Source organism: Nerophis lumbriciformis, linkage group LG04 (genome assembly GCF_033978685.3).
Source record: "Nerophis lumbriciformis linkage group LG04, RoL_Nlum_v2.1, whole genome shotgun sequence".
Taxonomy (NCBI): domain Eukaryota; kingdom Metazoa; phylum Chordata; class Actinopteri; order Syngnathiformes; family Syngnathidae; genus Nerophis; species Nerophis lumbriciformis.
In genome coordinates this window covers 5,164,915-5,178,065 of record NC_084551.2, presented here as the reverse complement: position 1 = coordinate 5,178,065, position 13,151 = coordinate 5,164,915, and the positions used below count along the sequence as shown (strand labels likewise).

At 38.8% G+C, this 13,151-nt stretch overlaps 1 protein-coding gene across 1 annotated transcript in view; it reads right to left on the bottom strand.

The window, feature by feature from the left end:
• The window catches only part of LOC133595069 (telomerase protein component 1), a 33,781-nt gene extending 26,202 nt beyond the window's left edge, over positions 1–7,579 (bottom strand). Inside the window, exon 1 of the mRNA XM_061947712.1 lies at positions 7,296–7,579. Coding sequence (XP_061803696.1) covers positions 7,296–7,385 — 90 coding nt within the window. The 5' untranslated portion in view covers positions 7,386–7,579. The remainder of the gene's footprint in view (positions 1–7,295) is intronic.
• Between the last annotated feature and the right edge of the window lie 5,572 nt (positions 7,580–13,151).

Sequence of the window (13,151 nt, the reverse complement as noted above, 5' to 3'; positions counted from 1 at the left end):
TCCCCGCGACCCCGAAGGGAATAAGCGGTAGTAAATGGATGGATGGATGGATATATATATATATATACCGGTATATATATATATATATATATATATATATATATATATATATATATATATATATATATATATAAATAAAAGAAATACTTGAATTTCAGTGTTCATTTATTTACACATATACACACACATAACACTCATCTACTCGTTGTTGAGTTAAGGGTTGAATTGTCCATCCTTGTTCTATTCTCTGTCACTATCTTTCTAACCATGCTGAACACCCTCTCTGATTATGCATTGCTGTGTGGCACGCACAAAAGTGCTTTCATCAAATGCACTAGATGGCAGTATTGTCCTGTTTAAGAGTGTCACAACATTGCTGTTTACGGCAGACGGACTGCTTTACTGTAGACGTTCTTTATATTGTGGGAAAGCGGACTCAGGTCCGCATAGAGCTGGAGGGGGCGTGGCCTCCAGCTCCGCCTGAATTTCGGGAGATTTTCGGGAGAAAATTTGTCCCGGGAGGTTTTCGGGAGAGGCGCTGAATTTCGTGAGTCCCGGAAAATCCGTGAGGGTTGGCAAGTATGACTATAATAAACACATCATTCAATTAATACCTCTCTGGCAGTGTCAATCAAAAAATTAGCAATTTTTGATCCAAGTCTTGCATAGGTGCTCCATAGATTGTGGAAGTGTGCCTAATCAAATGGCCTATATGACCTCTCATCCTGCATTGGTTTTGACCAGTCAAGAGAGGGTATTGATATACAGTACAGGCCAAAAGTTTGGACACACCTTCTCATTCAATGTGTTTTCTTTATTTCCATGACTATTTACATTGTAGATTGTCACTGAAGGCATCACAACTATTAATGAACACCTGTGGAGTTATGTACTTAACAAAAAAAAGGTGAAATAACTGAAAACATGTTTTATAGTCTAGTTTCTTCAAAATAGCCACCCTTTGCTCTGATTACTGTTTTGCACACTCTTGGCATTCTCTCAATGAGCTTCAAGAGGTACTCGCCTGAAAGGGTTTCCACTTCACAGGTTTCATAGTTTTGATAAAAAAAAATAAAGAAAATGCATTGAAATGAGAAGGTGTGTCCAAACTTTTGGTCTGTACTGTATTTCAACATTTGAAAAACACAATACATTATACATCGTATATAAATTAAGGATTAGTGGTGAGAGAACATGATATGCACTTTGTCTATAAATGCACTTAGATTAGTTAACTGCATGTAAATATGTGTATACCAAGTTCAAGCAAATAACCCAAGTATTAAAATGCACGTAATCTAAGAAAAAAAAACAGTGCATATTTTTAAAACATTTTAGTGATATTGTATGAATTTACACATAGAAAAATACTATAATCATTTATCTGAAAAAATGCATAAAGTTTGACAATTTAAATCAGAATGAGTGCTTTCTATTCGGATGTTTTGACATATTCTGTACATTGAAATAAAATGTAAATGTATGTGATATCAATTTTGGTGATTTTCCATGTATTTACACATTGTAAAATACCAGTGTGAAGTTGGCGCACCGACTTTGTCTAAATCTCCCCAAACTTAACCCAGTGGTTTGTGCGGCGTTTAAACTGCAAACTTTTTGGTCTAACTATCATAGTTTTTAAGTTATTAATGTTTTATTTAGATGGTTATAAATCATAAAACGTGAATAACTTAAAAACTGTAATACTTGTCCAAACTTGTCCCAATCATGTGTGCGGCAAATTGTTTTGGTCTAACAATTAGTTTTTAAATTAATAACGTTTTACGGAGATCGCTATGAGTCATAAGGAAAAGCCTTATCCCTGCAGCTATAGCCGCCCTTAACAGCAGGCCCGGCCGACCTGTCTGACAAGCCTGTAAATGTGTGTTGGTCATGTATGATGTCTTTTTTGTTATTTTTTTTGTGATGTGTAATGTCTATTGTTTAAATGTACGGCAGTGACAATGAATTTCCCCAAGGGGACCAATAAATCTAAATCTAAATCTAAATCTAAATCTAAATCTAAACATGAATCTTTAAAAAAATATATAATAATTAGACAAAACTTTGTTTGCAGCAGAAAACCAGCACAAATATAGCACAAACGAACAGGACACATTTAGGAAGATTTTGACTTAGTTGGGGGTCGTGTTAGGCTTAGTAACAGTTTTTTTTTTTACACGTAAATACCATAAAAACCATAAAAGGTTAATAACTTAAAAACCACAATGGCACAAACGAAAATTGTTGCAGCATAAACGTAGCACACTGCGACAAGTTTGGAAAAAATTAAAAACTCTAGTTAAACAAAATATTTTTGCAGCCCAAACGAATGGGACAGGTTTGGGGAGAGTTTGACATAGTTGGGTGGTCAAGCTATGATTACTAGTAACATATTAACAAACACATAAATCGTGATCACTTAAAAACTATAATAGGTAGACCAAAAAATAATTTGCAGCACAAACCTTTGGCACTGGTTTAACTTGGAGGTTTTGACCAGGTGAGGTGGATGGTTATATTGAAATGTTAATAACCTAACAACTATAGACAAAAAAACAAATGGAACAGGTTTGAGGTCATTTGGACACGGTGGGGGAGGAGGGGCTGAATGACATCACTAGTCAGAAAATGTATTTTAGAATAACTTAGAAACAGGGAGAGCACAAACAACAAATTTTGCAGCACAAATAGAAACAAGTTTGGGAAGTTTTGTGCAAGGTGGGGGTTGCAACTTCACACAGATATAGAAAATACAATAAAGGCCACCGCTGCTGCTCACTACTCCCCTCACCTCCCCTAAAGTTTACATTATATGCAAATTATTGATGCTTGGTCATGGAAGCCGCTTTCAAACTTCGCAAAATCTAACAGTTCCGTTAAAAATGAAATGTAACAGACTTTTTATTAGGTTTATTATGTTTTGCAACGGGCAGCACGGTGGGACAGGAGTTAGTGCATGTGCCTCACAATACAATTTTAGTGTTTGGTCCGGCCCTCACTGACTTGGGACCAGGGCCGGCCCGTGGCATAGGCCGTATAGGCAAATGCTAAGGGCGCCGTCCATCAGGGGGCGCCACGCCAGTGCCACAAATGTTGGAGAAAAAAAAAAAGTTGGTACTATTATTTCTAAATACAAAAAATAATCCCTCGTTAATTAAAATGCAAAGTAAAGCCTATATAATAGAAATATTATTTGTTACAACATTACCCCCCCGCACGGTGCGCCCCCTCCCTTCCCGTATCATGACTCTTTTTGGACGTCACCACATCAAAAAATCAACACAAGATGTCGAAACGGCCAAAACTGTCAGGTGCCCAGGGAAGAAAAAAGAGAAAAGAAGAGGAGGAGAAACGAGAAAAAGACAGAGGTAGCAGGTAGGTAACGTTAGCCTACATGAAATTATTTGTCTGTTACAGAATGTGATAGTAACCTGGCTTTTTAGCATTAAGCTAATGTTACATGATTCGGCAATTGCTAATCAATAAATAGCTAGTTCTGTTTTAACGTCGGGTTAATATTGTGGAGGGGGCTGAATTTTTATGGAAAATAATAATGTAACGTTAGGTAATTACAGTACTCCCACCTTACATTCCTCAGGGACATTTGTATTAGATCTTTTAAGCAGGTGTTTTTTGTTTACATTGTTATTGCCTTCTGGTTAGCTAATGTTTGCCCTGCAGGTAATAGTCACTTTTCCACCCCTTTATATATTAGGTATAGTTGTAAGCCTAGTTGTTAAAGTGCACATCATTAATGTTAATTAAGCAATATGTATGTAAAAAATATTGTATTTCATATATTCATTTTTTATTTTTTGCATTCATTTATTTATTCATATTTTTTTAATCTTGTTAACTATTCTGATTGTTAATTTGCTTTCTTTAAGTAAAAAAAAGGTCAAAGACAAAGCTATTCGGTTTCTTGTGAGTATATACACTTCACTGCCGATGTGGGGGGGCGCCACCTAAAATCTTGCCTAGGGCGCCAGATTGGTTAGGGCCGGGCCTGCTTGGGACCATTGCAAAATGATGTGCGTCCCAAAGTCACCAGCCTTGGCGTCACTATAGACAGCGATTTTAAACTTGACCAACAAGTCAATGGCGTTTTAAAATCGTGTTTTTATCATCTTCGTCTTTTAGCAAAGGTAAAACCGTTTTTATCTTTTAACCTTTTTGAACAAGTCGTGCATGCTTTTATTACAAGTGGCCTGGACTACTGCAATGCACTTTATGCTGGCATTAGCCAAAAAGCTCTCTCCCGGTTGCAGTTAGTCCAGAATGCGGCAGCACGACTTTTAACAGGGGCCAGGAGACGCCAGCATATAACCCCAATCCTTGAGAGTTTGCACTGGCTCCCTGTTCATTTTAGAATTGATTTTAAGACCTTGCTGTTTGTTTTTAAAGCTTTACATGGACTGGCACCTCAGTATATCTCGGACCTCATCCAAACTTACAATCCTGCGCGCGCTCTGAGGTCCGAGAGCCAGCTCCAGCTCGTGGTGTCCAAGACCAGACTTAAAACCAGGGGAGACAGGGCCTTCTCTGTGGTCGGCCCTAAGCTCTGGAACACTCTGCCCCTCCATGTTCGAACTGTTTTAAGTCTCGTCTTAAGACCCACTTTTATTCTCTGGCTTTTAACACTACGTGAGTTGTGTGGTCCTCTGTGTTTTTAAAATTTTGATTTCTATTGACTGTTTTAATTGGTTTTACCCTTTGAAATTGTTTTTAATCATATTTATTTTATATTGTTTTTAATTGTGTTTAATATTGTTGTCCAGCACTTTGGAAACATTTTGTTGTTTAAATGTGCTATATAAATAAAGTGGATTGGATTGGATTGATACGAAGGTCCTGAGTTCAATCCCGGGCTCGGGATTTTTCTGTGTGGAGTTTGCATGTTCTCCCTGTGACTGCGTGGGTTCCCTCCGGGTACTCCGGCTTCCTCCCACCTCCAAAGACATGCACCTGGGGATAGGTTGATTGGCAACACTAAAATGGCCCTAGTGTGTGAATGTGAGTGTGAAAGTTGTCTGTCTATCTGTGTTGGCCCTGCGATGAGGTGGCGACTTGTCCAGGGTGTACCCCGCCTACCGCCCGAATGCAGCTGAGATAGGCTCCAGCACCACCCGCGACCCCGAAAGGGACAAGCGGTAGAAAATGGATGGATGTTTTGCAACACAACGGCATATAGCTTAAAACAAACACAGCATCCCCCAGTTGAAATGCTGCAAATAAACAGCCGCCGAGCGTTCAAAGCAGGTCGATGAAGCGATGCTGTAGCTTACAAGCGATTCTATTTGTTTTCTTACTTTCAGCTGCGGGGAAAGTTTAGACAGTTCCAGGGTAACACACACACAGTATTTATAGTATAGCTTCACTTTGACAAAATAAAGTCCCGGCAAATTACTTTTGTGGGACGGCTTTCCTCTTGTTGACCTCCTGAGGCAAAAGCTGTCAAGTAGACCAAGTCCACTTCATTATTAATTCATCCATCCATCCATCTTCTTCCGCTTATCCGAGGTCGGGTCGCGGGGGCAGCAGCCTAAGCAGGGAAGCCCAGACTTCCCTCTCCCCAGCCACTTCGTCCAGCTCTTCCTGTGGGACCCCGAGGCGTTCCCAGGCCAGCCGGGAGACATAGTCTTCCCAACGTGTCCTGGGTCTTCCCCGCGGCCTCCTACCGGTCGGACGTGCCCTAAACACCTCCCTAGGGAGGCGTTCGGGTGGCATCCTGACCAGATGCCCGAACCACCTCATCTGGCTCCTCTCGATGTGGAGGAGCAGCGGCTTTACTTTGAGCTCCCCCCGGATGGCAGAGCTTCTCACCCTATCTCTAAGGGAGAGCCCCGCCACCCGGCGGAGGAAACTCATTTCGGCCGCTTGTACCCGTGATCTTGTCCTTTCGGTCATAACCCAAAGCTCATGACCATAGGTGAGGATGGGAACGTAGATCGACCGGTAAATTGAGAGCTTTGCCTTCCGGCTCAGCTCCTTCTTCACCACAACGGATCGATACAGCGTCCGCATTACTGAAGACGCCGCACCGATCCGCCTGTCGATCTCACGATCCACTCTTCCCTCACTCGTGAACAAGACTCCGAGGTACTTGAACTCCTCTACTTGGGGCAAGATCTCCTCCCCAACCCGGAGATGGCACTCCACCCTTTTCCGGGCGAGAACCATGGACTCGGACTTGGAGGTGCTGATTCTCATCCCAGTCGCTTCACACTCGGCTGCGAACCGATCCAGTGAGAGCTGAAGATCCTGGCCAGATGAAGCCATCAGGACCACATCATCTGCAAAAAGCAGAGACCTAATCCTGCAGCCACCAAACCAGATCCCCTCAACGCCTTGACTGCGCCTAGAAATTCTGTCCATAAAAGTTATGAACAGAATCGGTGACAAAGGGCAGCCTTGGCGGAGTCCAACCCTCACTGGAAACGTGTCCGACTTACTGCCAGCAATGCGGACCAAGCTCTGGCACTGAGCATACAGGGAGCGGACTGCCACAATCAGACAGTCCGATACCCCATACTCTCTGAGCACTCCCCACAGGACTTCCCGAGGGACACAGTCGAATGCCTTCTCCAAGTCCACAAAACACATGTAGACTGGTTGGGCAATCTCCCATGCACCCTCAAGAACCCTGCCGAGAGTATAGAGCTGGTCCACAGTTCCACGACCAGGACGAAAACCACACTGTTCCTCCTGAATCCGAGGTTCGACTATCCGGCGTAGCCTCCTCTCCAGTACACCTGAATAGACCTTACCGGGAAGGCTGAGGAGTGTGATCCCACGATAGTTAGAACACACCCTCCGGTTCCCCTTCTTAAAGAGAGGAACCACCACCCCGGTCTGCCAATCCAGAGGTACCGCCCCTGATGTCCACGCGATGCTGCAGAGTCTTGTCAACCAAGACAGCCCCACAGCATCCAGAGCCTTAAGGAACTCCGGGCGGATCTCATCTACCCCTGGGGCCTTGCCACCGAGGAGCTTTTTAACTACCTCAGCCCCAGAAATAGGAGAGCCCACCACATATTAATTCATACTAAACCTATTTTTCTTGAACTTCATGATACCATCAACATTAACCATAAAAATAAACACACATATTTAGCCAAATACTGAATTGTATCCACACCAAGAGCCAATAAATAGCCATTGGGCGCCAATCAAGGGATTGCTATGCTTTGCTGTGATGTACTCATCAGCTATTTAGTCTGTTTATAGTGTATGTACAGCAGTGATTTGAAATAGACATTAAACAAACCTACAAGACATGAGAGTTATTGTACCTTAAATTCCTCCTCTGGCGTGAGACTGATTTTTATTTCCAAGTTCTCAATCTGCCTTAACTTCTTCTGCAGCTTCCTCACCTCCCCCATCTGGGCTTCCAATACTCCTCCGCTTGTATGACTAACTAACTCTCCAGTAGGAGTATCATTTGAAAGAAACAACAATACGAAAAAAAGACGTAGGCTGGTGATTAAATTTGGGAAAAAAATAGCATTTAGCGGATTTGAATAGAGAGAGGATCTTGTGGGAATCGAGACTGCTTGGGGAAACGTGTCGCCGGATGTTGACGAGCAACTGTAGAGGTGTCACGCTGTGCCTACAGCGACGCCGCGTGTACATTTGGTGAACTGCAAGTCTGCCTATTGTGACTGTCGACAATATCTATAAATAAAACGAATTACTAATAGTCTATTATGTCCAAAAAAACAACAACAACTAATGGTAATATTGTGTTTCTCTGATTAGAAGCAGCATAAGATTACACAGCAACATAGTGCTAATGTGATTAGATTAGTCACAATTTATTAATAATCAGAGGTGGGTAGTAACGCGCTACATTTACTCCGTTACATCTACTTGAGTAACTTTTGGGATAAATTGTACTTCCAAGAGTAGTTTTAATGCAACATACTTTTACTTTTACTTAAGTATATTTATAGAGAAGGAACACTACTTTTACTCCGCTACTTTTATCTACATTCAGCTCGCTACTAATTTTTATCGATCTGTTAATGCACGCTTTGTTTGTTTTGGTCTGTCAGACAGACCTTCAAAGTGCCTGCCTTACTGGTGACGTTTCACTTCGTTCCACCAATCAGATGCAGTCACTGGTGACGTTGGACCAATCAAACAGAGCCAGGCGGTCACATGACCTGACTTAAACAAGTTGAAAAACTTATTGGGGTGTTACCATTTAGTGGTCAATTGTACGGAATGTGTACTGTACTGTGCAATCTACTAATAAAAGTTTCAATCAATCAATCAAAAGTGTGAAGGAAAAAAGATACTTTTTTATTTCAACCGTACATCCCGTCAAAAGCCTAAAGACTGAACGCACATGAGGACGTTCCTGTCTTCACAATAAAAGTGCCGCTCCACCGCGCCTGCGCTTTCAAAACAAGAGTCTCCGAAAGCCAGCGCAAACAAGCTAGCAAGCTACGGAGTTTGCCGCCAATATATTTCTTGTAAAGTGTATAAAAACAAATATGGAAGCTGGACAAATAAGATGCCAAAAACCCAGCACTTTCATGTGGTATTAGACAGAAAGGAGGGACTTTTCTTCTCCTCCATTTGAAAACGTGGACGTTATCATCACTACTGTCTGATTACAATCAATGCAAGTCATCAGAATCAGGTAATACACCAATTTATATTCTAGACTTCATGAAAGAAATGAATCTATATGTTAAACATGCATGTATATTCATTAAAACACCTTTAACATGTAAACAAAAACAGCAAAATAAATAAATATAAATTATATACTGTATATATCAATGTATGTATATATATATATATATATATATGTGTGTGTATATATATATATATATATATATATATATATATATATATATATATATATATATATATATATATATATGATATGATATGAGTGTATGTTACTCATCAGTTACTCAGTACTTGAGTAGTTTTTTCACAACATACTTTTTACTTTTACTCAAGTAAATATTTGGGTGACTACTCCTTACTTTTACTTGAGTAATAAATCTCTAAAGTAACAGTACTCTTACTTGAGTACAATTTCTGGCTACTCTACCCACCTCTGTTAATAATACAAATAAATAAATACATAAAATAAAAAGTGGCAGGACCCAGGTCACAGTCCATTATAAACCTACTTTACTATAGTGTATAACAGCATGTCCATTATGATTATCATGCAAGGCAAGTTTATTCATGGGCACATTTTAAACAGTGCAATTAAATGTACTTCACTTCAATAATGGATTAGAATGCCTTTTATTGTCACTACACACAGGTACAATGAGATTAAAAGCAACTCCAGTATCAGTGCGACAGTCTACAAATATGCAAAACATAGGAAGGAGAGAAAATAAAAATAGTGCAAAAGGAGGTAATTTTTTTAATAGTTAAAATTTACATTATTGCAATCAGTTGATAAAACATTGTCCTTTACAATTATAAAAGCTTTTTACAAAAATCTACTACTCTGCTTGCATGTCAGCAGACTGGGGTAGATCCTGCTGAAATTCTACGTATTGAATGAATAGAGAATAGTTTTGAATCGGGAAAAAAAATCGTTTTTGAATCGAGAATCGTGTTGAATTGGAAAAAAAAAATCGATTTTGAATCAAATCGTGACCCCAAGAATCGATATTGAATCGAATCGTGGGACACCCAAAGATTCACAGCCCTAATAGGTTAATTGGCAACACTAAATTGGCCCTAGTGTGTCAATGTGAGTGTGAATGTTGTCTGTCTATCTGTGTTGGCCCTGCGATGAGGTGGCGACTTTTCCAGGGTGTACCCCGCCTTCCGCCCGAATGCAGCTTTGATTGAATTAAACTTTTATTAGTAGATTGCACAGCATATTCCGTACAATTGACCACTAAATGGTAACACCCGAATAAGTTTTTCAACTTGTTTAAGTCGGGGTTCACGTAAATCAATTAATGGTAACTGGTAGCTGAGATAGGATCCCCCGCGACCCCGAAAGGGACAAGCGGTAGAAAAATGGATGGATACAGTCATTGGCGTTGTTAGGCCTATTTTAGGGGGGCTCAATTTTCTTAAGCCCCCCTAAATAATCTGGTGTTTTATATATATATGTATATATATATTATATATTGATTTTTTTTTACAAATACATGCCGACATATTCATTATAAAGTGGCCCGAATATGAGTTTAAATAAATAATAATATAACCTGTCATTATTCACTCAGTTTCCCCTCACTTCCTAGCGTAAGGTAGAGAGCCCCTTTAGTGTGTCGGTATCCAATCCATTCCACTTGTTCATATAGAAAATGCCGACATCACTCAAAATCCAGTCCGCATTTTCTATGCGACCTTGCTTGCGGTCCTTGGACTTGTTCATACAGAAAATGCCCACATCACTCAAAATCCAGTCCGCATTTTCTCCACGACCTTGCTTGCGGTCCTGCAGGTGTACGAAGCACATTAGCACACAGCACTGCAGAACAAGAACGTGAACGGATGCAAAATGGACATAAGAAACTTTTTCAAGAAAGTAAGTATTCATCACTGCTTGTAGTAAAATGTATTAGCTCCACTTTACACCAGGTCTGTGTTTGACAAAAAGTTGACATTCCCGCTCTAAAACAATGCTGCTACTTAGTTAGCTAGTTAGCCTGAAATGCATCATTAAGGTCCTGATTATTTATAAAGTTAAATGTGCACTCTTTTTTACCATTTGCTATCTTTGGGGTTACTTCCTTCTGGAGCATCAGCTGTGTTTCTCACTTTACACATGGAGGAGAACAGGAGCTGAGCTCATTCACATATGACTATCATCAGTAGATAATAATAATAATCATCATGCAAGTAATTGTTTCTTGTTGATGCTGTAAACAAAATGTCACTGTGCAAACCCATGTTTGTTGTTGTACTGAACACAGATTGAAAATAAACCGACTGAAATAATAATGAATGAATGAATGAATGAAATAAGTTTATTTCGGTCATATAATCAACCATCAACCATTAACCATTTTGTGTGACCAGTTTAAAAGTACAGACTATACATATACAGTATAACAATCATACACATTTACACACAAAAGGAAAAGAAAAGAAAAGAAAAGAAAAAGCATGACCGAAAAAGGAATAGGCTGAAGCCAAAGCTTATATTTGCCTATCCTATACCTTCACTGAAAATAAGATTATCTGGAACATCAATGTTAAAAAATAAAAAAAAATCAATGGGATGAAAGTAATTGTTACTATATTTTATATTTTTCAATTATCTCACCTTTCAATGTTTTCTTAAACCTTAACAAATAAGTACATGTCTTCAACTCATCACTGAGCTTATTCCACCATTTAACTACTAAAACTGAAATACATTTGTATTTAATATTCGTTCTTGCTTTACCTATTTCAAAAATCAATACCCCCCGTAAATTATGGGTTTCTCCTCTTAATTGAAATAACCTAAGAATACAAGCTGGAAGGCTGTTCTTTACTCGAAACATAATTTCCATTGTTTTTAAAAACACAATATCTGAACATTTTAACACATTAGAACTTATAAATAATGGATTGGTATGTTCATAGTAGCACGCTTTGTGTATTATTCTAATTACCCTTTTTTGAAGTTTAATTATTGGGTCTATGTTTGTTCTAAAAACATTTCCCCAAACTTCAACACAATATGTTAAATATGGAAAAATAAAAGAATAATATAACATATGCAGACATTTCTTATTCAGCATGTGTTTTACTTTATAAAGAATGGCAATGGATTTGGATATTTTTCCCTTTATATATTCAATATGCGGTTTCAAACATAATTTATGATCAATTATTATTCCCAAGAATTCAGTTTCATATACTCTATCAATTTCCACTTGATTTAATTTTAGTTTTACTTCACGATTTGTTCTTGCACCACTAAACACCATAAATTTAGTTTTCTTATCATTTAATGATAACTTATTGATATCAAACCATTTTTTTAGCTGAATCAACTCAACCTCTATTACCCTCAACACTTCCTTCAAGTCTTCTCCTGAACAATATACATTTGTATCATCTGCAAACATAATAAATTTCAATTTATTAGATACTAATAACAATGAATCATTTCTAAGTCTTTGTTAGCCGTTTGTGAAGTTTTGTGCTCGTGCCTTACGTTCGCTCGCATCCTGTGCATCTCCTGGGGGCTAAGCCCCCCCTGTCCTTAAAAGCTAGTGACGCCCCTGGATACAGTAAAACAGAAATACAATTTTCAATACAAAGGAGATGTGTTTAAATCTACATATAAATAGATATCTAATCACTAAAAGCCAAATGGAAAGTAGTCTTATTAACAGAAAGTCGTTTTCAGTTGCAGTGTAAGTGTTCGTATAACAATTTATTGTTTTTACTATAGTACGTGCAGGCCCGGCCTTAACCAATCTGGCGCCCTAGGCAAGATTTTAGGTGGCGCCCCCCCACATCGGCAGTGAAGTGTATATACTCACAAGAAACCGAATAGCTTTGTCTTTGACCTTTTTTTTACTTAAAGAAAGCAAATTAACAATCAGAATAGTTAACAAGATAAAAAAAATATGAATAAATAAATGAATGCAAAAAATAAAAAATGAATATATGAAATACAATATTTTTTACATACATATTGCTTAATTTACATTAATGATGTGCACTTTAACAACTAGGCTTACAACTATACCTAATATATAAAGGGGTGGAAAAGTGACTATTACCTGCAGGGCAAACATTAGCTAACCAGAAGGCAATAACAATGTAAACAAAAAACACCTGCTTAAAAGATCTAATACAAATGTCCCTGAGGAATGTAAGGTGGGAGTACTGTAATTACCTAACGTTACATTATTATTTTCCATAACAATTTAGCCCCCTTCACAATATTAACCCGACGTTAAAACAGAACTAGCTATTTATTGATTAGCAATTGCCGAATCATGTAACATTAGCTTAATGCTAAAAAGCCAGGTTACTATTCTGTAACAGACAAATAATTTCATGTAGGCTAACGTTACCTACCTGCTACCTCTTGTCTTTTTCTCGTTTCTCCTCCTCTTCTTTTCTCTTTTTTCTTCCCTGGGCACCTGACAGTTTTGGCCGTTTTGACATCTTGTGTTGATTTTTTGATGTGGTGACGTCCAAAA